This window comes from Macaca thibetana, chromosome 18, assembly GCF_024542745.1.
Source record: "Macaca thibetana thibetana isolate TM-01 chromosome 18, ASM2454274v1, whole genome shotgun sequence".
Classification (NCBI taxonomy): domain Eukaryota; kingdom Metazoa; phylum Chordata; class Mammalia; order Primates; family Cercopithecidae; genus Macaca; species Macaca thibetana.
Genome location: NC_065595.1, coordinates 46,761,287 through 46,788,538, shown reverse-complemented (window position 1 = coordinate 46,788,538; position 27,252 = coordinate 46,761,287). Strand labels below are relative to the sequence as shown.

General features: G+C 34.3%; 1 protein-coding gene across 11 annotated transcripts in view; it reads right to left on the bottom strand.

The window, feature by feature from the left end:
* Positions 1–27,252, bottom strand: part of NOL4 (nucleolar protein 4) — a 387,024-nt gene that overhangs the window by 87,391 nt on the left and 272,381 nt on the right. For 6 of the 11 annotated variants that reach the window (XM_050767246.1, XM_050767249.1, XM_050767250.1 and 3 more), the window contains 3 exons: positions 17,174–17,353; positions 16,260–16,451; positions 1,496–1,609 (listed from right to left, as the gene is read on the bottom strand). In XM_050767246.1, coding sequence (XP_050623203.1) covers positions 1,496–1,609; positions 16,260–16,451; positions 17,174–17,353 — 486 coding nt within the window. The remainder of the gene's footprint in view (positions 1–1,495; positions 1,610–16,259; positions 16,452–17,173; positions 17,354–27,252) is intronic. The other 5 variants (XM_050767257.1, XM_050767248.1, XM_050767251.1 and 2 more) reach the window with 1 other exon arrangement.

Below are 27,252 nucleotides of genomic sequence, written 5' to 3'. Positions count from 1 at the left end.
TTTCTATACTGAATTTATTGATGCTTGCTATGCACCAGGCAAAATGCTAAGTACATAACATGAATCTGTCATTTAAAGTTCTCATAATGACTTCAAAGGATGGGTACTGTTAGTATTGCTGTCTTTCATATGGAGAAACCAAAGCACACAGAACTGGAATAGCTTGCTGAAGTTTGCACAATTAGAAAAGATAGAGATGAGATTCAAAACCAGATCTCTTTAGTTTCAGAATGCGCTCCCCTAATCACTATGCCAGATGGTATTATACATAGTGTTATAACTCATTGTATAAGATACATTTTATAGATATAACAATAATAAAACTCAACAGAGGGCACATATATATGAATCAATACTGGTGGCATGATTAGCACATTTTAAATTGACTTTTTACATGGTTTTTATCTGAGACTAATACTGTATTTTTCATTTAACTGAAGGCTTCATCTTTTGTGGCATTTAGAATTATTAGCACATGACATTTTAATAATAAACACATCAAATCAAAGCTGGCATCATTCTGAAACACGTTAAAGAATTCTAAGCCTGAAATGAAAAAACTTTTTTGCTTTTTTCTTTGAAGTCCACTAGCTTACTGTAGAATCAAAATTGAACTAACTTATTTTAGTCTTGACTCACCTCATCCTCAATTAGCGATATAAAACATATGATTCATTTGTTGTAAAAATAATTTGCAAATGAAAATGTGGCAAACTTTTATGCAGAATATTTAGTATATCACGTGACAATTTAGATTTTTACTACGGATACTTGAGAAAGGGGGTAGACAGAAAAAAGAGAAAGACATTTCTGGGATAAGAAAGAGAAACAGAAATATAGAGATAACCCAAGGGAAAGACTGAGGGAAACACCAGTGAGCAAAATACAAAAAGTACAAACATCTCCAATACACAGATGCCTTAGAAAAAAGATACTGAAATATGACATGCAATTGGCATAGAATAAATGATTAATTAATGAGAGAGTAAATCTAAGACATGAATTTTCATTATGTATATCCTCATTTTTTGACTTTCTACTCTTTCAAAGTTGTGTGGTACTGTCACCACTCTCGGCATCATGTATTGGCATGCGGTAGTAGACCAGAGGAAATTAAAGAGAGGTTGGTTCATTTTCATTCAAAATGAACACAATCAAGTCACTCTCATAAGTCATGAGGTAAATTTACAAAGGTGTTGGAAATGATCAGTTAGAACCTCTTAATAAGTAATTGATCTTTAAATTGGATACTAAATAGAATTATAACTCATTAGTTTTGCTATTCATTTTTGCCACAGAAACATTTTGTTCTTTGACCTTCATTCATCACAGGAACACACGTTTTCAATTTTAAATTCATATCATAAAGACACAAAAACTAGATATCTGTGTACTTTAAATCCATTCAAGAGCTTTTACTCTTCAACATTAATCAAATTAAATGAACTGCATTTGCTATAGCTGGTGTTCACCAGACCTCAAGATGCCTCAGTACCTGCTGTCTCTCCAGACGCATCCTCTTGGCGGCATTTCTACTCTCACTCTCACAAGCTGAAGCCAAGATACTCTCTGCAACTGCTGAAGTAAGGTGGGAAGGAATAGGTCGAGACTAAAAAAAAACAAAAAAAGAGAAAAGTATGAAAAAAATTATTAACAGTATCATTAACAGGCCAATGCTATTCTCAGAAGAGCTCTCAGGATCATCAACACGTGCAGGAGTATCCATTTATTTCAACTGAACTTATTTCAATAGAAAGAGGAAATGGAAATTGTAAAGATGAAAAATGAAAGCTAGTTAGAGATTAAAGCTATCGTTGCTACACAGATCCATCATTCATTCCCATAGATCCACTGTCACAAGTATCTAGCCTGGGCCATGAAGCTGGAGTTTGAACAGGCAGTGGCAAAACTGCTAACTGGATTTTGCAAATAAAACAAGGTCTTTAATTCTACTATAACATATGACATGCACAAAAAAACGAAACAAAAACAAGTGACAGGGCTGAAACAGAGTTTAAAAAAACCTAATAGACACTCAGACCATGTCAAACAATCTTAATATGAAATATTATGAATATTTACAGTCTAAATTGTGACCCAATTGATGTGATTAAAATGCTTTTAAATATAAATAAAAACTAAAAAGTCAGCCCTACAATGATTTTAATATATTAAAGGTTTAGTGCTTTAGATGTTAGATACGTTTGCCTATGTGTACATACATGTTTTGTTTTACTTATAAAAAATGAGCTGATAATTTCATAGATACATGTTGAAACCCATCTTCTATGTAGCCCATATAGAAAGTAATTAATTCTTCAACTAATTTCATAATTAACTGTAAATTGTTTGCAGCTCTCAATATCATTTGTGATAACCATAACAAATATTATGATTTTCATTCTTTTTTCCATAATTACATGCAAAGTCATCCAACTGAAAGATGAAATACTTAATGATATAGAACAGTTTTTTAAATTAAGATAAGCAAATGATAGATAAGAAATAACAAAACTAAACCAAATGAGGTAGTAAAATAATGTGAAATTGTGAAATTATGAAATAAATATATCTTTTGGGAATATAGCATATATAGTATATGCCACCTTAGGGTTTTCAAACCTCAGACTAAAATATGTGTGAATGCTATTTATTAGAAGCCTGAACTAATTGAGACCTTTTGAATTTTTTTCTAAAGGAATTGAAACATGGCTTTTTTATACATGACTCATTTTACCAACTCTGGTATGTACAGTGTGTCTCAGCAAATTGAACACAGGGCTTACATCTAAAATAACATTCTAGAACAGCTAAACTCAGACCACACCATTTTAACAGACACTCCATAGTTAAATTTGTACAGTGTAGACAGAGACCAGGCTCTGACCTTGGGTGAACTAGGAAGCAATTTCTGCAACTGCCTTAGCAGACTTCCTCACTACTTCCCCTCCAAAGTAGCCTCTGGAGGCAAAAGGTAGGAAAGGCATAGAGTACATTCTTCTCTGCTAACCCCATGGGACATCTCAAATGATGGTTTTACAACTTTGACAATAAAGCAGTAGGATATTTGGAATGTTATTTTTACAAAAAAGAAGAAAAGAGGTCCATTTGTGGCAGGAAAATAATGCAATGTCAGCATTTTGAGAAGGAAATTAGAAAGCCAGGACTGTGCATTTGTAATAGAAAAGAGGGTCAAATGAGGCAAACCTAAAATAAATTGTCATAAAGATGTAAGCATAATTTCAAAACTCACATTGCTTCTTCGTTTCATTCTCTACTTCACTGAGTATAAATAAAATATTGTAGTCCAAAGCCAAATAAATTAAGCTATAAAATCAGTCTCATTAAACAATGGTCACTCCCTGGCTCAAAAATGTAATCCAACTACATGGGAATTAGATACTCACTGATGCCTTTCTTGATTGAGCTAATTTTTGAGGAAAAGGTGTTATAGGAAAAATGGGAATAAGAACATTACATTATCAAAAAATAAAACAAATTATTTGATTGTAGTTAGCACTATTCAAATAGGAGCGAGAGTTTATACCTTTATAAACTATATTATTAGATCATTTGTTTCCATGGATGAAATTAAGGCAATCTAAATAAAATGTCAGCAACCTTCCTTTTCTTAATCCAATTATTGAGAGCCACATGGGATTCAGAAGACATATTTCAGTTCTTCATCACCTCGATTTTTCTCTTTTTTTTTTTTTTGCTAACACCATTAAAAATTAGGAATATATAAAGCTATAGAATTTTAATAAATTATATTGTATCAATAGGCACACAAGTAACTTAAATGCATAAAAGTTTGTTTAATAGGGAGAACATAATTATCCCTTCAATTAAAATTATTTCATAGCATTTTCTTTCAAATTCTTAATAATTTTTAAAAACAACTCTTACTACTCAACTTCTACTAAAGCAGTAAAAGTTGTTATGCCTAGTAATTTATGTAATTTCCTTTACAGAAAAGATGATAGCGAGAATTAGATCTTCCCTAGATGTGTGAAATCAGTTTTCTCAAAAACTAGAGTAATGTCCTGGCTAGATACATTTTAAGGTCATGTGATAACCTAATATTTAAAAATCAACTTCAAGATAAAGCAACCATGTACACACTATCCTATTGAGTGGAAAAAATAAGTAGAATCAAAGATGCATGATTCAATACTTCCCACAGATAAATAGTATAATTTCGAAAATAGATTTGTACTGAGTTTATTGTAGGATCATAAATTAACAACTCTCAATGGCCATAAAAGTCATCCAGTACAAGTTTCTTCTCAACTTTGAAGAACTGAAATGTAGGTAGATTAAGTAATTGCAAAAGGACAAACTGAACTAGATCCAGAACTCAGGTTTCATGGCTCCCAATTTTCAACTCTCACTTTCCTAAATTCTGTTCTATATTTAGTACTTTTACATAATTTGTCATTAATAAAACAAAAAATTATTTTAAAAATCCTTATATACAAACCATTGTTTTCAACTAAAAAAATAAGCAGAACAAAGGTAGCCATTTACATGAATGCATTATAATCATCCTTAACTCAAGCTCTTTGGAGAAAAAGGCAGAATAAATCATGAAATCTGTATTACAATCTAAAAATTATATTTGAAATGTATTTTTGCAGAGAAGGTACTATATCTCAATAATGTATACCTCCAAATAGAAATCTAATACCATCCTAATTTAATTTTTAGATAAATGTTAATAATATCTAACTCCTATTGAGGGCTTAGGACATTCAGCTATTAATACCAAAAGCTGAGATTTATTATCAAATTAAATCTCCTAAACACTCTTTGAGAAAAGTACTTATATTACTCATATTTTAGATAAACTACATTGAAGTTCTGAGAGATTATGCAACTTGCTCACAAGTATGCAGTGATGTATGTGGAAATACCTGAATTCAAATCTAAGTCTGATGATGAATTGTGAGTTATAATCCCTAGTAAACTACTATTCACATTTTACAACAAAGTCCCCAGTGAGTTTAAATAAATCTATAATTCTTAAATACTACACATTCCTGTAAGGGAATTCAATCGCAGCTAACCACACATGGCATTTAGCAAAGAATATATCAGGATCTCCCTAGCATCCTTCACTTAAATGGTTGAAGTTCTTTAATATATTGTCCTATAAATTCTATAAATTACAAAATGTACAATCTTCATTAATAGCACAAAGACAAAAATGTAACTTATCTAAGTTATGTCACAAATTCTTAACTGATTGAATCTGAATTCATATGATTGTAATGTTTATACAGCCAGAAGTGTCAATAATGCTATACATGAACCATAATAAAGCTTAATTTCATGCCCAAAATGAGAATACAGGAGCCAGGCAGAGAAGTTCTTTCCCTCCTGTGAGGTAATCATGCTAAAAATCTCTTTGCTTCTGATATTAATGAGTCAATAATAAATGCCAATACTCTCCAATACACACAGGCTCAAGTGTGCAGCATTTGGTTAAAAGATATTAAAGATGAAAGTTTAAAAAAATTTCTCTATAATTTGGCTTCTATCCACTTAACAACTCAAAAGTACTAATATCAAGACAGTGAGAAGGAAATTAATCAATTTTTCTCCTTATAAAAGGAATTATGTTACAGAGAAATTAAAAACTGTGTTTAGTATGTGCTCTGAGAATCACCTCCTGCTGAACTCTCCTTTCCATCATTACATTTGACAGCTGAGGGCTTATTCTAATGTCATCACAGTATTGTCTTTCTAAAACATAATTAGCAGCATGTTAGGGGATATGGTCATACATTTCACCAGGAATGAGACTGAAAATTCCCTCTTACATTTGTAAAAGTGGCCATAAAACACAAAGCTTCCATGTAATAATTGGGGATAGGAATATTTTGATGCAAAGACCAAATGCAATTAATTCAATAGATAACTTATGAAAATAACACCTCTTCTGGCTGAAGATAGCTCAGTAAATACATATACTATTTGATATCTATCTATCTCTCTATCTTAGAATATTTAAAATAATAGTTAACAATGGATATAATTATACACTTTACATGATCTATACCTGGATTGGGAATATTTATTACATATTTGTATGTACATATTACATACATTACTTCCCTGTATATAACATAATGGTACCTACCCTCATTAATTATCTCTTCATAATTAACTGACATTCTAACTGGGATCTGAGTTGATCTTTCTCTAGCACTGTTCTTATTGTAATAATTATCTATGCTCAAATCAATGGCAGTTGTGTCATTAAACAGATGGCTAAACCGTCACATGGAGATTTTGGAGTTTAAAAAGTCACATTTTAATTGGGGACTTAAGATGTAATTGCTGTTGGCACGATGTAACTGTGTCTTTTCTTATATATGTTGGTAAAATGTACCGTCACATCAACAAACTATTCCATTTTTGTGGGTCTTAAAACTCTACATGAAATAACTTTTAGAGTCCTCTGAACTTCAGCTGTACATTTAGGATGCCACAGGATTTTTGCAATTATTAAAAAGTACAAAGAAATTTAAGAATGTTAGGTTTTGGTGATGGGTTAATGTGGTGATGCTCTCACACTCCACAGTTTAAGTGAAGCTTAATCAAGTTATTAGTTAAGGCCAGACTGGGAGCAACTGTGACATCTACCCAAGGTTGTAAGTAGAATGAGTGCTTTGAAGACAATTAAACAATTCAGCAGTGAGAGTTTAGGTAATGTGCTGAATTAAGATTATTCCTCCTAATCTTGTTACTTTATAAAACACATTATTAAGAATTCTGTAATTTGGATGGTATGCACACATTATCTCCCCCAAGTGGCACATCTATACCTAAAGGCATAATCGTTCAGGTTATATACACATATAAAGTTTCATGTTCTAAGAGATCCCTTCTATTAAGCAGGTGGTTTCATTCTTATACATCAGTGGAATAGAGATAGTTTGCAACTAAGTCATACTGAACTGATTATTCTATCACCAGTTACTTGCTATGTGACCATTTTTGCAATTTAATCTGCATCTCAGTCATTCTGCTAGGTATTATTAATTTTATTCTTTTTTTTTTTTTTTTGAGACGGAGTCTCGCTCTGTCACCCAGGCTGGAATGCAGTGGCCGGATGTCAGCTCACTGCAAGCTCCGCCTCCTGGGTTCACGCCATTCTCCTGCCTCAGTCTCCCGAGTAGCTGGGACTACAGGCGCCCGCCACCTCGCCCGGCTAGTTTTTTGTATTTTTTAGTAGAGACGGGGTTTCACCGTGTTCGCCAGGATGGTCTCGATCTCCTGACCTCGTGATCCGCCCGTCTCGGCCTCCCAAACTGCTGGGATTACAGGCTTGAGCCACCGCGCCCGGCCAATTTTATTCTTATAAATGACAAAACTGAGGTTCAGTCAGAAAATTATAAATAAGGAAAATAATCTCCACATTATGCAGTAGTTTTTAGAAGTCCATGTGAAATGCACATAAAATCACTAGCATATTTTATAAGTACTTTTTAATCTAACAGGAACTGTGCCAGGTTTAGAGATCTGAAGATATCAGTATGGTCTCTGCCATCATATAGCTTACTTGACAAGTTGGTACAATGCCTAGCACATAGGTTATAACTTTATAATGTACACGGAAGTGCATTATTAAAAGTGGATTTAGTAAAGACAACCTTTTGTGAGCAATTCTGAAGCTCTAATATTATATAAACTTAAAATATTTTTCAAAAGCTTGGGTTAAACTCAGCTGGCAGAAAAAAACAAACTGATAAATGAATGCCTAAGGTTTTACTTTTTCCTAATTTCTGTGAATATGCATATGTTTTGCTGCAGAAATACTGATATATTTGTATATGTGATGTCTTTCTAGGCCCCATTATGGGTGTTATGCAACAAACCTGGTATGTACTCTGTGATTGTCCGGAGCTGCACGCCCCGGCCATAGCGAATAATAATTGAGGATTAAACGCCTGAGCTATATTCATTTCCACCCCACACCTTCTCCCTATCTTTGCCTTTTTTCCCCTGTACTAATACCTCATTAAAGATGGCGCTCTCCCTGCTTCTTCTTCACTCACTTTTCCCGTGCCCGGGAAAATTGTTCCTTAGTAGCGCAAGCGCAACATGACGTCCGACCGGAGAAACCGAAACTAACCTGGCCACACCCTCGGCAATGAGATCATTTCCGCCTTAGCCCAACCCCTTCCCTTCCAAGTGTATATAAGGCAGTGCATTACCGCCCTTAAACGAGACTTGATCAGAGCACTGTCTTGTCTCCTTTTCTCGTGTCTCTTGTTCCCCAAATTCCCACCCCCTCCTCCAGGGCCTGCTCTGATTATCCCGCGGGCCGGGATATGTGATGTCCCAAAATTGAAAAGTTCTGAATTCCAAACCATAGATAATCCAAGATTTCAGATAAACTGGTGAATGCAAACTAAAATAGTAGTTCAACTCTCCTTATTTCATTCCACATGGTTTTAATGGAAGTAATAAGGAAAGTTTCTTCCTCAATTAACCCTGGCCACCTGAGTTCATCCTGGGCAATCAGGGCACTCAACTACTTTGTTTCCAATGACTGATCCACGAAGGATAATCCAAATAGGGCCAAGCAAAGTTCTTTCCTGGGAACTGAGACCTGGAGTTGGAGGATTGCTCTTGGGTTGTGGGTTTTAAGAATGGAGGCCTAGAACTGCTGGTGGCAACGTTTCCAAACAGGTAGCAAGAAGTTGTCCAAGATGTAAATCAATACACAAGAGAAGCATAATTAAGAAAAAGGAGAGCAGCAAACCCCTGACATTGGAGCCCGTGGATCCACTATATGTAAATTCTTGAACTTTGTAGTTGTTTGAGAAAATTCTCTTGACTAAAAGGGGTTTGAAAGTGTGTTTTAACAGAAGTGGAATATAAGCCAATTAAAATTTGTCTAGGCTTTGATTAGAAATATTTCATTTATGAATTAATGATCTGTGACTTGGCCTTATTTTTAGAATATTATTGGCCATTAATAATGATCTTTTATGAAAACATGGGGAATTAATAAGTCCTCTAGCTGAAGACTTAGAAACACAGTTTAGTTAATATCAGCTGACACCTCTGATCAAGACACAGGATCAACTAAATTATCAACTGAAATAACATGCTTTCATTTTAACTATACGATCCTTTATTTTAAATATATAAAATATATTTTGTATATCCTATATACACTGTATATATTCTGAAAGTTGAGTGTCATATATACTTATAATTACTGTACATTATGATGTAGTTTTCCTAATTATTTATTTGTGAAACTAAAAGTGTATACCAATTCCATTCATATAATTAATATCACTAGCTATTACCACTAATTGCTAAATAGATTTAAATTTTTTAAATGTATCCTTTCTTGGCCTTTTGGTTAAGATCAAGTGTAAATTTTTTAACATTTTAATAGTTTAAAAATAGTTAAAATTAAACATTATATAACCATTTTCTTTTGTGAAAAAAACTCGCTAAAGATTTAAAATATATTATGCTACATTTTCAGTGAGTAGTAGTTTTTAAAATTAAAATACCAATTGCAAGATACTATGAAACTCGTATCACACAATAAAAATTATCTTATCTCTCAATTAATTTCTACCACAAAGAAGCACATTAGTAAATATCCATCCAGTCACTCAATCTTCCATTCAGTAATTTTAATTCAATTGAACTCAACATGAATTGGGCAACTTTCATGAGCAACTACTTGTATTATATAAGACATTGTGGGTGATACAGAGATGAACAAGTTAAGAAGCATAGTACTCAAGGAACATAATTTCTTCTTGAAGAGCTAAGGCCCATATATAGAGATAACAGCAATATAAGACAAGATAAAACTACAAAAGATGTACCACAAAGTACAATTTGCACATAGAAGAAAGAGAGATTTGAGGCTGCTGTTAGATAGCAGTGAGGATTAAACAGATAAAGACCTAGTTGATTTAGTCCTTCAAGTAGCTCAACAGATTGAGACAGTGCGGGTTTCCCAGGTAAAGGAACTGTGAAATTCAGTTTCAGATTAAATTGCATTTTATCATGTTTCTCACATGCAACAGGTACCATACTAGGCGTACCAGGTACTGTCCTAGGAGTTTTTACATTTGTTATTTCGAGTGCTTTTGGTTTTCATCTTTAGGATAAGAGCTATTATTTCCATTTTTCTTTTCCAGGGTGAGACCACAGCTCGGAGATAGAAAATCCACAAGCAGCAACTGGAAAAGCACAGACAAGAACCAAGGTTCACTGACTATCAAATCCAGGTGTTTTTCTTCAGACGCTCACCAATGCTGCCAATTTTTTTTTTATTATTTCCTTTTGGATTCAGTTTCCTTCTTCTTGGATTATAGAAGCATTCCTCTGGAATCAGTCAGGTTGTATGAGTAGTAGCCTCAGAAATTATCTTAAGTATTTCTTTCCCCCTCACTCTGAAAGTAGAGCTGAGCTGCGCATTGATTTGTGAATTACAAGTAGTTTCTCTTGAAGACTTTTTTTCTTAGTACTTTGAAGAAATTGTTCAGGCTGTTTTCAGTTGTAGATAATGTGTTGTTTCCTTCTGGTACATTTAAGAATTTATTTGCTTTTCTGTGGTTTTATTATAATATCCATAGGTATGAGTTTTTTTTTTTTTTTATGTATACTGTTTAGGACTAATCTACTTATCTGTTATGGTGATTAAGGTCCAATCAATTCTGAAAAATTCTTCATCATTATCTTTTTCAATTTGTCTCTTTATTCTAATTTCTCCTCTGGAATGCCTGTTAAATCTGTCTTTATCATTCTCTTCTCCACCTTAATTTATTTTTCATATTTAACTTCTCTTTTTTTCCCGTGGGTAACTTGCATACTTCTGTGTTCCACTTTACTTTCTCCTTGGCTGAATATTATATTCTACTTAACTCATTTAGTAAAAGGTTTTAATTTCAATGCTTATAATGTCTGTCATGTTTATTCCTGAAAGTTGTATTAGGATATTTCTTAATTCCCCTTTCATAGAGAGGAAAATAGAGGACGAGCCTTTCTTGAGTCCAGCTTTACAAACATTTCTCAGTTTATGTGCCTATCTAGTTACAAACTAAAATGCGTGTATCCTGAACCTGGGTGGACATTCATACCCCGGCCCTAATCTGTCTGGGTCTACATTTACTTTTTCTATCTTTCTAAGTTGTTAACCAATCCAAAGGGCTCACAATTCTTGCTAAGAGTTTCCTATTCATTTCAGGTACCTGGAAATTTCCTTTTCTTTCTTTTGAGCTTAACTGAATATTTTTTAAATTGTTATGTTTTATTCAGGATTTGTATATGTTTGTGGTGGGAAGCTGGGTGGCGTGTGTTTATGCGAAGAGAACATACCCCATGAGGCTCAGGTCGACATCTTGCTTAAAGCAAAAGATGCAGTGATAAGTAGCTTTGAAAAATACATTGGCTATATTCTTTACAACCCAGTTATTCTTCAATTTTAATGCATTTAGTAAAAAATGAGCAAAGGGTACCCATAATCCCTGAGTCATAAAAAATTAGTGAACCAAGAGACAACCCATTGAAAGAAGGAGCAGCAGTCTCAAATGATGAACTACGGTGTGAAAGGAAATAATTTGAACATACTAGAAGAATAGGTAGAAAGGCACCATATTATATGCTATACATATACATACATGATCACATATAATACCCCAGTATCCCTATCCTTTAGAAGAGACTCAGAAACACTACGCTTGTACAGGAATTGAACTAAGCAAGGAATTGAAGCTAGGTCTCTCGGTTTCAAAAGGTCGTATGCTAAAACATTATAGAAAGAAATATGAAATTTGTTCTAAGATGACAGAGTTTCACACTTATCAAAGGCAAAATTGAGGAAGACTGCTCTAGGGGCAAAGGTAGATTTATCATGAAGTCAATAAAGTGAGGCACAGGATGCCTCGACTGGATGAGCCTCTTGAGTGCTGGAGTTCCTGGATGTTGTAAGCATTCTAGATAGGAAGGGAAATCCACTTTAAAATCCGGAAGCATTTATATGTAAGTATGTCTGAAAATTGTCTAACAAGATGTTAGAAGAAAAGTGTTTTAATCTTCAAGATTTCAGTGGTTTCTAAAATTTTTTGTGTATTATAATTTTAAACTGCAAATACACATTCATTTTATCTACCTATTTTTTTGCTCATAATTGTGTACTACTTTTCTTTTCAAAAAGATCTCAAGTCATATAATCTTCAGGTTTTGCAAACCCTATTTCTGCCTCTGCCTAGGCATAGTGTGTGTGAAGATTGTAAGAGGAAAGTAGGGAGTTGAGTTAGAAGGATTATGCAAGAGTATAGATATGAGGTGTGAAAGACTAGAACTAAAATAATAGCACATAAAAGCAGAAACTGTAATATTTATTTGGGAAACAGAGTAAAGGAGGAATAAGCAGAATTCATTAAGTGGTAGGATACAAGACACAAAAGTAGTCAAATCTCATCCTACACTTTTGAGCAATGGTAAAAATAACAATATGGTGCTATTAACAGTAGGCAAGTCAAGAGGAATTTACTGGTGGCTTGATAAGTGAGGTGGAATATCAGTGGAGAAGATAGGTGCTGGAGAATATAAAGAGTTCAGTGTAATATAATTATTGCCCTAGTGTCTGGCTGACATTTGGAAGGAAATACCAAAGATTTGTATATTTTGGGTATTGTGCTTTGAGAATAGGATACTGTACACAAGGGCAGACATTTGCAATTGTGGTTAGGGTGATATACAGTACGCGGCTGAACACAGAACTGTTGGAACTGCCCAAAAGCAGGTAAGAGTAAATAAGGAGGAAGATAAACAGCAAGCTTCAAGAAAATGAGCATACTTTAGTTGAATATGCAATCTTTGAGTTTTGTGCAAAGGTGGTCATGTGATCTTTATAAGAACTAATTGAGTAGAGTCATCCTTTGGTATCTCTGTAGGACTGGCTCTAGCACCTCTGAGGATGCTCAAGTCCATTACATAAAATGGCATAGTATTTGCCTATTACCCAGGCACGCTGTCCCGTACACTTTAAATTATGTCTAGCTTACTTATAAATCTTAATACAATGTAAATGACATGTAAATAGCTGTTATACTGTATTGTCTAAGGAAGGATGACAAGTAAAAAATGTCTATACATGTTCAATACAGGCACAATCCCCTTATTTTTTTGCCATGTATTTTTCAAACAGTTGATTGAATCCACAGTTGTAGACTCTGCAGATCTGTAGAGCTGACTACACAGTGGTGAGAACCACAGTCTGAATAATCTAAATGTGAGGGAGTACTGCAGGATCTGGTGGTGATAGGTATAATCTGCAAGTATAAAATGCTCTTTTGAGAAACCTGACAAAGAAAGATGAACTCAGATTGTAGAAGAAGAATAAGAGATGTAACTTTTTTTTGGTATCTGAGAACTTTTTTTTTTTTTTTTTTTTTGGAGAAAGGGATTAAACGTTCCTCTCATTGAAAAGGGAAAACTGAACATATAAAAGAGTAGGGGTGGTTGATGGAGCAATGTTCTGAAGAAGGCAGAATTATATGGGGGCAGAGATGCAAGGTTTATTTATCCAGGGCAAATAAGAACAAGAGTTTTCCTCTGTAAAGTCACCAGAGAATACGTGAGTGAGAACATTTAGAAAGTTTTGAAATTTTTAATATTGCTTTTTCAGGCTCTTGGAGTGATGACTAAGATCAAGGTATATTCATGCTAATAAAGACTGAGGTGAAAGAGAGATCCAGATTCCTGAAGTGGAAAAGGTAAAAGAACTGTGAATCAACTTAGATATCAGAATTAATAAGGAGGATATTATAGGATGCAATTAAAAATAGATATTATAAATAAAGATCTCAGAGAATGTGAATGTAACCTGGGGGATGGTAAATGACAACTATAAGAAAGAGGGCAAGAGTTAGTACAGAGAGCAAGTGGAAAATTCAAACAAAATGTGTTTGCTAATTAGCATCAATTAAGTTAATTGGTGACAAAGAGAGAGAGACACATAGTTATACTCATGTGGTATGAAGAATTAATAGCTACACAGGTATTATAAAGTTTTTATCAAGATCTTATATGAAAGGCTAGGTATATTTTTGATATAATTTTTAGCGTAAAGAATCACTTAATTCATTTTTACAATATCTCTATTTGTTAAAAAGTTAATAGCAAGTGTCACTGTAGCTATTCCAATACTTATGACATCAGGGAAACTATGTATTGAAAACAACATCTGGTACCTCTCCTGTGAGCTGTGTTAGACAAATAGAAGCAAATGATCGAAAAGTTAAATGCTCTAAAAAAATATATTATTTCCTAAACATGAAAGGCTTGCTTTCTGGTGTTTTCATAATTAGATTATTTATGTATTTGTTTCTCAATGTGTATCTCCTTTTTCCATTAAAAAATATCAAATCCACCAAGGAAAGCTGTCTCCACCAAGATAAATTAAACAGAAAGAAAATGGAGAGTTTGGCTCTGAACTCCCTGGCAGTAAGGCACAAAAGTGAATATATTAAGGTTCATAGACCCGCTGTTGAGAGCAGGTGAAAGCATTCTATTTCCTAAGGAGAAACTATTATTATTATTATTATTATTATTATTATTGCATTAAATTCTAGAAGAAACTTCTGAAATCAAGTTTTCTGTCATGGACATTTAGCAGCCTAGTAAACAATGACCTTGACAATACAAAAACTTGCATGAGATTTATGTCTATGAGGGAAAAGAGTCAGTTGCATAATATTGAAGGCAATTAACTAGGTAATTTTTCGATAGATTGAGATTGTTAAATTTAAATATCTAGGCTATTTGGTTTAACTTGGTACAGTGGCAAAACTTGGGATACAAGAGGAGCAAAGCGCTAAAAGTCTCCTATGTCTTCCCTAAATATTGTCATTTGAGTTTTACAGAAATACATGTATGTGTCTTGGTGAAAAAGTCTCATAATGCAAATTCAAGAAACAAAAAAGAGAAATCATGTCACCTATTGGAGATGATACTCAGTACGGGCCAACCCTACCTTGTTCATAAAGCTGTGCTTTTTATGGCCTTTTCTATCACTGTGAATTTAAGATCAGGACACCTTCTGGAACAATAAATATTCTTCAGAGAAATTGCTGAATTTGAGCATCAAAACCACACAATAGACTCAATAACAACTTGATATATTTATCTACCTATTAATTTAATGGTTACTTAACTCACTGGGTTTTTAAAATCTAATGAAAATGAAGACAGTATTTACTGATCAAACATTAGATTTATTAGACATAAAGAATGGCCTTTTATGTCCAACTCTGGAGATGTTATGATTTGAGATAATTGGTACAGACATACTCTGAAACCTCTCTTCTGTACACCAATTCTACCCGATCACATCTAATTAGATTCACAGATCACAAACACTAACAGCCTAGGCTTTTATGGCACCTTCTCAGATAAGATGAGAAAAAAATGGTTTCACAAAGTTTTGAAACTGTTCACATACATAAGAAATAAGAAAATGGGAAAGGCATACATTGTAAATGTGTGCATTATTTCTAGATGTAACAAGTAGAGCAAAGTGAAATAGAATAAAGTTTAAAAATCATTGATTTCTAATCTCTATCCTGTCAAGTAATCTAATGACAACATAATCTCATCTGTCTATAATGTCTACCTGAATATGAAAACTCTTGGTACCATCCACCAGCACACAAATAAACATATCCAGTACAACAAATCCTTATATTTCACCTAAGCATTTTCATTCTCTGCTCTTTGCTTTCAAAGCCTGCAATTTGTTAACCATTGAGATGAAAACGGTATTCCTTAGGTGGATCCATCTCTTTCCTTTTGATTTAGAGAATGCCATTCTTGCATGCCATCTCAAGCAGTGACTGGTGCTTCAGTTCACAACTTAAATAACCTCATGCCCACTTTAGTAGTGACAGAAAGAAAACAAATATGAATGAGATGCTGGTTCTCACTGGTGTTTACTCATATCACCTTCATTTTCTGTGACATGGTACCACGTGGTTCTGTGAGCACTGGACTCACAAGATATTCCTCATTAAATAAACAAAGGGAATAAATACTTCAGGAAGATGAAAAGGAGAAGGGGAAAAAACAAACGAGCAAACAAAAACCCCTTTGACCTGACATTATGGAAAAAAAATAAAAAAAGACACTAAGATGGAAAAAAAATAGTGTCATGGTTTACATGTGGGATTTTGATGGAGTCTAGGGCTGTGTTTTAATTCAAAACTCACCATCTCAAAACCACTTCTTTTCATCCGCCTGCAGGACTTGAGGTAAGTACGTATACGTTTTCTGGCACGCTCTTGATACTCAGGGAATTGTCGCCTGCATGAGTCAATGATAGCCTGGATCTTTTCTTTGGGCTGCTTAGAGATTGGGACCATTCGGTCCAAGTTTTCATCTACAAACAGCCTGACAAACATCTGTTGGCAAGAGGGAGACAGAGGAGAAGGGTTTGGAGGGCTGCTCTCTTCTGTTCCTAGCTTCCTGTCTTGATTACCGATAGGAAAATACTGTTTTCTGGTTTATGCACTGGAGAACTTTGCAATGGAAAGCCAGAAATTTTAAGCAAACACTCTTTAAAGACTTTCTAAATGGTTGGATTAAAAAATAGAGAGAGAAAGAGAGAAAGGCAGACAGACAGACAAACATACAGAAAAGAATAGACTATCGTGTAGAAAAAAATCAGGAAATAACAGTAGACTGTGACAATTGAGCACCCCATTACATTCTCTATTAATGATGAATACGACTGTTACATTGCTACACTGCACAGTGGACTAATCTCTGAAATCAAACAACTGACTCTTTTGTCATGCATAATTAGGTAAGCTAGGAAAGCAAAAGAAATAACAGATGACAGGCGTACTCTTCCGAGGACTAAGCTGAGGCCCCCTCCATCCACTAGGTAAACATGCATACTCACACAACACAACTCCAGTTTTCAGCTCACATTTGGCTTTAAAATTCTAAACAAAACACAGCAATTCTGGTGTCTGGTTGGCAAAGAGTGTTTCATGTACTTTTTAAATCCTTCTGTAAATTAAACAAACATGTCTCTAAAATATCCACATTTACCAACAAGCAACAACATGAAAGTGAAGTGGTAAAAATTAAACCACACTTGGAGTGTGGCAGGACTCACATTAAAAGCTTTCAGTCGCTCGGCTTCAACGCCGTCTGTCTCATTAACTTTCTCGGAATCGTCATGGTCCTCGTGGTCATCTTCGTCCTCATCTCCCCTGTTTAGTGAGAGGTCCTCAGCTCCTCGGTCCACACTCTCATTTTTGCCAGAGTCATAGCTGGAGTAACTATGTGCAGGAGACTGAAAAGAGAAGGTGAAATAACTGCTTTTAAATTCACTGCACAAGCTTATAAATTTGATGTCTCATCTTTAATTTCAACTGTTTCTCAACAACCTTGTTTATGAGTTGATAACTCTAGAGCTGTTGTGATTTTAGTTTAAATCAAAATTAATTCAAATTAAATTAAAATTTCATTTCCTTGGTCACGTCACACTAGTTACATTGCAATTGCCCGTTAGCTGCATGGAACGTCTCCATCACTGCAGAAACTTTTATTGAACTTAGCTGTTCAAGAGCAATTACTGTTTCCTCTCAATATTCATATTCCAAATAAAAAAGCAATGTGTAATTGATTTTGCAAGAGAATCATTGTGTCACATATTCTTAGAACTTAATATGACCTCAGAGCTTTGTCAGTATTCATATTAGTATTACACTTTATATAATATTGTATTATATCTATCAATATTATACTAACTTTATTTGTATTCTTTAAACAGGTATAGTAACTGAGGGATGTTTAATTAACATCCCCAGCAAGAGCTATACAAAATATTATTAACTATTAGTTGTTAGTTAACATGCTTTGAAATAAATGTATACATTGTCTGTGAGTCTTAACAGGGCATCTCATTTTGGTTTAGAAAATAGGAATCAGGTTTCTTCCTAATCCTCTGTGAAGTTTAGTGTTTCTGGATTCTAACACTATTCAAAAGACAAAATAAATTTAAAGCAAGAACAGTTAAATAATAGTGACACATATTTCCATGTAAAAACCATTAAACATCTGAAAACTTGAAAATGTTTAACTGTTCATTTTCACATGTTAACAGCTGATAGCCTTCTTAGAGCCTCTGCTGTCAGAATACAATGCGTAAGTATATCTACATGTTAATGGGGCTGTTTAAAATAAATAAACTGGCTTTGATCACTTTTCATTTTGGGATTACACCTATTCCAAATATTTTCTCTTGGGACCCTCTAGGATTATTCCAGAGTAAGTTTGGAAGAGTGACCTGGAAATAAAGAAAATCCAAATATATGGTGTGATAACGAGCTTGATTCAGCCATGTACAGCATAACAATAAACTATTTTATATACTCTTTGAGACCATAACATTGACCAATCTTCTTAGAATACTCTAGGTACTTTTGATAAAATACTAAACTAAGATGTAATCAGATTTAAAAAGGAGTATCCTCTATTTTTGTTTCATGATATAAAAGATATTTTGTGAGACATCAAATACAATAAAGCAAATAATGAAGCAAGTGAGAGGTAAAGAGAAGAAGTTAGTACTTAGAACAACTGTATGCCTAGTCAGTTGGTTCCCTTAAGCTTCATAGCAACCTGGTGAGAAAGGATTATCCTCCAGATTCTACAGATAAGGAAACAGCTGCAGAAAGTCTAAACAACCTCCTCTTATCTGAAGAATGAGACTATATAACTACTCTGTGAACCTAGGTCTGCCTAAGAGCTAAGAGTGATCAAATAAGATTTTCTTCTCAATATGAAGTTTTTCTAAGTGTGTGTGTGTGTATGCACATGTGTGTATAATTGAAAGAACATAAAATATGTATTGGTTTATGTACATGTTAATAGTTAAACAAAGTATTTTATAAGTGATTTCCCCTAAAACTGTTACTCCACCTAAACGAATTGGATACATTATTTACATTTTCTTACAGAACAGTAAGCTGCAATTTATAAATCTTGAGTAAGAAGAATTATCACTTGCTGTAAAATTTCCACATATAATAGAATCTATTTAAATAATTGAGTAGTGCTTCATACACAGTTTTACTTATTTGTTTTGCTGGATAAAGTAGAATAAAGATATACTATTGCAATCAAATGTAGATAATTACATTTTTTTTTTTTATTATTATTATTATTATTATTATTATTATTATAATACTTTAAGTTCTTGGGTACATGTGCATAACGTGCAGGTTTGTTACATATGTATACTTGTGCCATGTTGCTGTGCTGCACCCATCAACTCGTCAGCACCCATCAACTCGTCATTTACATCAGGTATAACTCCCAATGCAATCCCTCCCCCCTCCCTTAAATACAAACCATCCATAGAAGGAAATAGTGACAAGCTCTCTTTTTTCAACTTAGGACTAAACATTCTGGAATAAATATATTTATTTTAGGAAAAAAATATATTTAAGAGAATAAACTCTTAATAAACAGCAATAGTATACAACTTTTAAGACCAACATGGTTAGTAGTAATTTCTAAAAACTCCTGCTCCAACTCCAAGTATCTATCTCAAAGTCAATCATTTCTTCCCTCAGCAAACCTTTATTTACATTGAGTGTCACTACACATTTGGTGTTGTGCCAAGATACTCTGCCACAGAGCAATTTTCATTCAACAAATTATTTATGGGCATTTATTATGCATCAGGCACTATTCTAAGCTGTTTAAATATATGACTCATTTACAATGAACTGGTTAAGTGACTTTCCCAATGTCACGTAGCTAGCAAGTGAAAAAGGATCTGAACCCATGCAGTTTAGCTCTGAGTTCATCATCTTAACACTATTCTATGCTGTCTCTATAGGATGACTACTTATGAGGTTATTGTTATAATATCAGTAGAAATCAATTCCTAAGGCACTGTATTTCTTGACACCAACTTTTAAAATAGAAATACCTCTGTGACAAGACCTATTAGACCCATTTCATTATTTAACATCTAACTATGAATTTCCCTGTGCCAATCTGATAGAATACATGCATTTCATATGGGCTGGAGCCTATTTAATAATGTTTTATATTCATGAAGTGTCTTAAAATTTACATGGAGCTTTAATCTCAACATAACTTCACAGAAGAACTAGTATTAATATATTAATATATTTATATTATAAATGATTTCAAATATATACATAACAATAATAAATGATATTAATATACCTGATGGTTAGTTTTATGTGTCAATTTGACAGGATGACACGGTGTCCAGGTATTTGGCTATCCATTATTTCCAGGGGTGTCTGTGAGGATATTTCTGGATGAGATTGGCACTGGAAGTGGTGGAATCACTAAAACAGATGGTTCTTCACAGTGTGTGTATAGCGGGGGTGAGGGGAGGGCATAAGGGCATAATCCAGTGCCTTGAGGGCCTGAATAGAATGCAAAGCAGAGGGAAGAAACATTTGCCTATTCTGCCTGACTGCTGAGCTGAGAGACTTACTGGGAATTCTGAGTCCCCTGGTTCTTAGGGCTTCAAACTTGAACTGAAATCTACCACTGGCTATCCTGGATATTCAGCTTGCAGATAGCAGATGATGGCACTTCTCAGCCTCCATAATCTCATGAGCCAATACTTTATTCTATATATTATATATCTTATTGATTCTGTTTCTCTGGAGAACGCTGAGTAGTAATTATATTATTCACATTATAAATGACTTCATTAAGGCTCAGTTAATTTAACTTGATCAGATAACCTCAGACACTGAGAAAAGTGATAGAGAAGTTAAGTAGAGACCATCCATTCATCACTGGGCTGGTAACACTACACAGGATTTCAGCGTTGGGGGATCATGGGAGTTAGCAAAAGAAATGAAAATGTTGAGTTTCAGAATCTCAGTGGATTGCCAAAGTAGAAGGAGAAAGGCAAGTGTGTAAAGGAAGATGAATGCCAATCCAGACAATTTTCATTAACTTCTATAACTGTGTCCAAGACCAACCATGGGGCCTGTTGTGGTATCTCCTTCTTGTTTGCTGGCCCAGCACCTTTTTTCTTTCAGAAATGGCTCCTTGCTCTCCCAGGTAAAACTGCCAATCCCTTGGGTATCAACCTTCTCTATGCTAGGCATGCATCTTTGCCTCTAGGTGAGATGGCTGGCCTGAGTCTGAAATCAAGCTGAATCCAGCAGAGCTAAGAAGCACAGAGTCGTGATAGCATCATTTGTGCATCTAGGTCTCACTAACACTGAAATTAAGCCCCGGATCCTTAAGTTGTATAATACTATACATCCTCCACCCACCCACATGCTTTTAAATTTTGCTTAAATTTGAGTTTCAGTCACCTGAGATTGAATCTGGAGTGGCACAGCAACCAATCATTAGAAGCCAGATTAACAATATAGATTTCACACATGATCATTCAAATACATAGATGGCCCCAGCCAAATGAATAATACTATCTTTGTAAGCAGCAGCAGATATTCTCAAATCTACCAACAAAGTAAAATGATAGTGAATGACCTTTATGAAAGGAAATTTTAAATTGACAGTGTTTAAAATTGCTCCCATGTCATGGTAACAAACGTGTAGCATGCTTTAAGGATCACACCAACATATTATAACTATATAATCAGTGGAGAAATAATAAAACTAGAACAGATCTCTGACATTAACAGTAAAGTTAATTTTAAAAATCAGCATAATATCTTTACAGTTCACATCATTAACAAGGTGGAATTACCTAATAAAATATATTAAGGAAAATATTCCATAGGTTTGACAAGCCTATCTTTTTAAATCTAAAAAGTAATAAGCATAATATATTTTTGAATGGCAACATGAAATATTTAAAAATGTTACAATACCCTTATTTGAATGCAAATATTCTGGGCTAATTCTTTCAATGCAGGTGTTTGATGGACACAGAACCACTTGAAACAGTGAAAAATGTATAGCCTTATTTACTCAAGTTTTAAAGAACGTGCAATCTTGCAGATCTGAAAATATTCAGGATCTAAATCTCAAGGATGATTGATGTTATTTTGCTTTACAAAACAAACTGAAATTTTCATAACTGAATTCTGCTTTTCAGCTGGATTATCGTTTAGGACCTATCATTTAAGGCCAAATTAAGTTCAATTTCCAGCTTCTACCCTAGTCCACTTCAATCTTTCCCTAAACTGTGAAGCCAAGTTACTTAATTTGACACAGATTTAAACACTACCATTGCTCTCTACTTTCCATATTAATTTGCATTTTTCTTCAAACTAGTCTGAGATAAGAACCAACACATATTCCTCACAGAATCCAAGACATGAGCTTTACAGATTGCCATTCAAGACTGCCTATAATTTCTCTTTTTTCTATAAAACGATTTGGTTTTTATAAATAGCAGAATGTGAGTATTGGAATGGTATCATAGGCTCAGAGAATACAAATTACTATCGGTCTCCAAATAACACATATAAAATATGGCAGCCATTTGCCCCATAAACCTGCCTTGCCTTAATAAGAACTTTGGATGACCATAGCCTAGGAAACCTTCATTTCAGGTGCAATTGTTTTCTTATTTCAAGTATAAATCTAAAAAACTCCAAACCAGCACTAAAAAAAAATCCAAAGTTATTAAAGAACCCCAATTTAGGTCCTATACAAGATGGATACATGCTTATCCTCAAAACGCAGGTGTTGGCTTATGGGGATAAGGGTAGATTTTTGCCTTAGCTATATACTCTGCTTATTCCTCCCATGACAAAATATGGCTCTCCTTAGCAAAGAGCCTTCTGAAAATACATTTGCACTTTCCTTTTCTCAAATTTTCCCATCCCAATAGAACTGCCAGCTTTAGACCTTGAAAATTCTCACTTGGAGGAATCTTAATCTGTTTGCTTATCTGTAGTCAGAGCCTAGAATGGCTCAGATAGCAACACCACAGTGCTTGGTGTTAGACACAGCTGGGATTGGGAGCTGTGTCTGATATTTGCAGCCAGTGGAAACAAGGGAACCTGTGTTTCCTCATTATGTCCTAAATGAGGGAAGAACACATGAATTCAGTGTCAGGCATCCATGCTTTCATGTGCTTTGCATATCTATGTCACAGCACTGATTGTAAGATATTATGTTAATGAGTTTATATTTTCATATTCCATACAGTCTGAGAGTTACTTGAGGGGAGGGTCATATAGGCACCATGTCTCTTCCATCTTTATAATATTGCACAGTGCCAAACACATAGTAGAAATAAAGTAAATGTTTTCTGAGTGAGTGACTGATTACACTTTTGAGTTACACTGAAGATGATTTAACTTTTTAAATTGCAATTTTAAAAACTATCTTATATTTCCTTTAAAAAAATCAGCTATTCATCAGTGAGTTTACAAGCAATGTCAGTATCATTACAAGTGTAACGATGTAGCACTGCGTGCCTTCTAATATGATATGAAATGAAGCACATGGCACTACTCAAGAAGTAAACTCACCATCAGGAAAGAAAGAAAGAGAAAGAAAGAAAGAAAGAAAGAAAGAAAGAAAGAAAGAAAGAAAGAAAGAAAGAAAGAAAGGAAGGAAGGAAGGAAGGAAGGAAGGAAGGAAGGAAGGAAGGAAGGAAGGAAGGAAGGAAGGAAGGAAGGGAAGGAAGGGAGGAAAGGAAGGAAGGAAGGACGGAGAGAGAGAGAAAGAGAGAAAGAAAAGAAAGGGAAGAAAGAAAGGAAAGAAAGAAAAGAAAGGAAAGAAAGAAAAGATAGGACAGAAAAGACAGAAAGACAGAAAAGACAGAAAAGAAAGAAAAAGAAAAGAAAGAAGAGAAGAGAAAAGAGAAGAGAAAGGAAGGGAAGAGAAAAAGACAGGAAGGAAGGAAGGAAGGAATGAAGGAAGGAAGGAAGGAAAAGAAAGAGTGAGAAGCAATTGAACCCAAACTTCAATCTAGAAACAGTGGTTCCCAAAATGCATTGGTTGCCTAGCAGGATCGGCATCTCCTGGAAACCTCCTAGAAATGCAAAGGCTCAGCTCCCTCCCAAGAGCAACTGAATCAGACACTTTGGATGTAGGCCCAGCAATCTGTGTTTTAACATGACTTCCATGAGATTCTGAGGCACAGTCAAGCTTGACAAACATTTGTCTGGAGCTAAATTCCATTTGTGAGAAAAATGGCAGAGAGAGAAGTTAAATCACACCAGAGAAAGCACACAGGCAAATTCAAAATATGAGACATTGGGCAGGGCAATTGACCTTGGTCCTGCAACAATTTACTGATACAGAAATAAGATATATTAAAGGAGATTTAAGAGATATAATCAAACAAAATTTGTAACCTTTGCTTGTATTATGATTCAAAAAACACCCAAAGCAAGAGACATTTTTTGAGAAAAGTGAAAATATTCTATTATAGATGAGGATAATAGATAATAACATGGATTTATTAATTTTTGCTAGATGTAGTACCTTAACATTTGGTTAAGTAAATATTTATGTAAGAAAATATCCACACTTGTTAGAGATACAAGTTGAGATATGAAGAGATGACGTGACAAGAATGCTTGGGATATGCTTTAAAATACTCGAGAAGGTCAGGTTATGTCTATAATCCCAGAACACTGGGAAGTCAAAGTGGGAGGACTGCTTGAGGCTAGGAGTTTAAGACAAGCCTGGGCAACATAGTGAGACCTCCATCCCTAAATAACAAACAAACAAACCCAAAACCAAAAACAATTATACAAGCATGGTGGCATGCACCCATAGAAGTATATTAGGGAGGGTTAGGCAGGAGTATTTCTTGAGCCCACGAATCCCAGGCTGCTGTGAGCTATGATCCTGCCACTGAACTCCAGCCTGGGCAACAAAGCAATACCTCGTGATATGGTTTGGCTGTGTTCCTACTCAAATTTCATCTTGAATTATGGTTCCTATAATCCGCATGTATCATGAGAGAGACCCAGTGGGAGGTAGTTTAACCACAGGGGCGGTTATCCTTATGCTGTTCTTGTGATAGTCAGTGAGTCTTCGCGAGATCTGATGGCTTCATAAGAGGCTTTTACCCTTTTGCTCAGCACTTCTCCTTACTGCTGCCATGTGAAGAAAGATGTGTTTTCTTCCACTTCCATCACGATTGTAAGTTTCCTGAAGCCTCCCCAGCAATGCTGAACTATGAGTCAATTAAACTTCTTTCCTTTATGAATTACCCAGTTTCCAGTATGTCTTTATTAGCAGCATAAGAATGGACTAATACTCCCGGTCTCTTAAGAAAAATTAAAATACTACAGAAAAAAAGTTAAAATGTTAAAAAATATGAGAAAGCCTTAAGCACTGTTCTGTTTAGGTGATGAGTAATACTGGTTCATTGTATTCTCTATTTTAAAATATATTTTATATTTTCAAAATAAAATTTAAGTTTATAAATGTTATGATTGGTTTGATATCCCCTCTGTTTTGACTATTTCTATCATTACATTAATTTATTCAACAACATTGAAGAAGCACTACTTCATGTTTAGAGCATTGTTTTAGGTTCACATGATTGGATGAATCCACATTTTGTAAAGCCTGAAAGTTATAAAATTTAGAGAGGGGGCTGTTTTGAAACATTAGATTAAAAAGTTATTATTTACTTAAGATGAGGAAAATTACCACAAAATACAGAAATTTTTAAAGCTTCTAAATATATAAAATACCTCAAAATAATAACAGCCATCTATGACAGGCCCACAGCAAAAATCATATTGACTAGGAAAAAGCTGGAAGCATTTCCATTAAGAACTGGAACAAGATAAGATTACTCACTCTCATCACTCCAGTTCCACATAGTACTGGAAGTCCTAGCCAGAGCAATCAGACAAGAGAAAGAAATAAAAGCCATCAAAATAGAAAAGGAAGTCAAATCATCTCTCTTTGCAGATGATATTATTCTATATTTTGAAAACCTTAAAGTCTCCAGCAAAGGGATCCTAGAACTGATAAACCACTGCAGTGAAGTTTTATGATACAAAATCAACATATAAAAATCAGTAGCACTTCTATACACCAAGAATGTTCAAGCTAAGAATCAAATCAACAATGCAAACACCAATAATGTTCAAGCTGAGAGCCAAATCAAGAATGCAATCTCATTTACAATAGCCACACAAAAAAATGAAATACTCTAGAATACATATAACCAATGAGGTAAAAGACCTCTACAAAGAGAATACTACTTAAATAAATCAGGGATGACATAAGAAAATGGAAAAATATCCCATGTTCATGGATTGGAAGAATGAATCTCATTAAAATGACCATATTTCCCAAAACAAAATACAGAGTCAATGCTATTCCTATCAACTATCAATGACATTTTTCACAGAATTACATAAATCTATTCTAAAATTAATATGGAATTTTAAAAAGCTCAAATAACCAAAGCAATTCTAAGCAAAAAACAAAGCCAGAGGCATCATACTACCTGACTTCAAACTATACTACAAGGATACAGTAACAAAAGCAGCATGAAACTGGTACAGAAACAGACACGTGGACCAATGGAACAGAATAGAGAGCATAGAAATAATGCTACAACCATCTGATCTTCAACAAAATGACAAACACAAGCAATAGGGAAAAGATATCCTATTCAATAAATGGTACTGGGATAATTGGCTATCCATATGCAGGAGAATGAAACTGGACCCCTATCTATTACCATATACACAAATTAACTCAAGGTGGATTAAATGTAAGATCTCAAACTATAAAAATTCTAGGAGATATTATTGTGGACATCATCTTTGGCAAGTAATTTATCACTAAGTCCTCAAAAGCAATTGTAACAAAAACAAAAATTAACAAGTGGGACCCAAGTAAATGAAAGAGCCTCTGTGTGGCAAAAAAAATTAGCAGAGTAAACAGACAGTCTACACAATAGGAGAAAACGTTCATAAACTATTCATCCAACAAAGTTCTAACATCCAGAGTCTATAAGTAACTTAACAATTCAACCAACAAAAAACAAATAACCCCACTAAAAAGTGGGCAAAGGACATTAATAGACATTTCTCTAAATAAGACTTACAAGTGGCTAACAAACATGAAAAAATGTTCATCATAATTAATTATTAGCGAAATACAAATCAAAACCACAATGAGATACCATCTCACTCAAATCAGAACGGCTATTATTACAAAGTCAAAAAATAAGCTGGGCACAGTGGCTCATGCCTATAATTCTAGCACTTTCGGAGG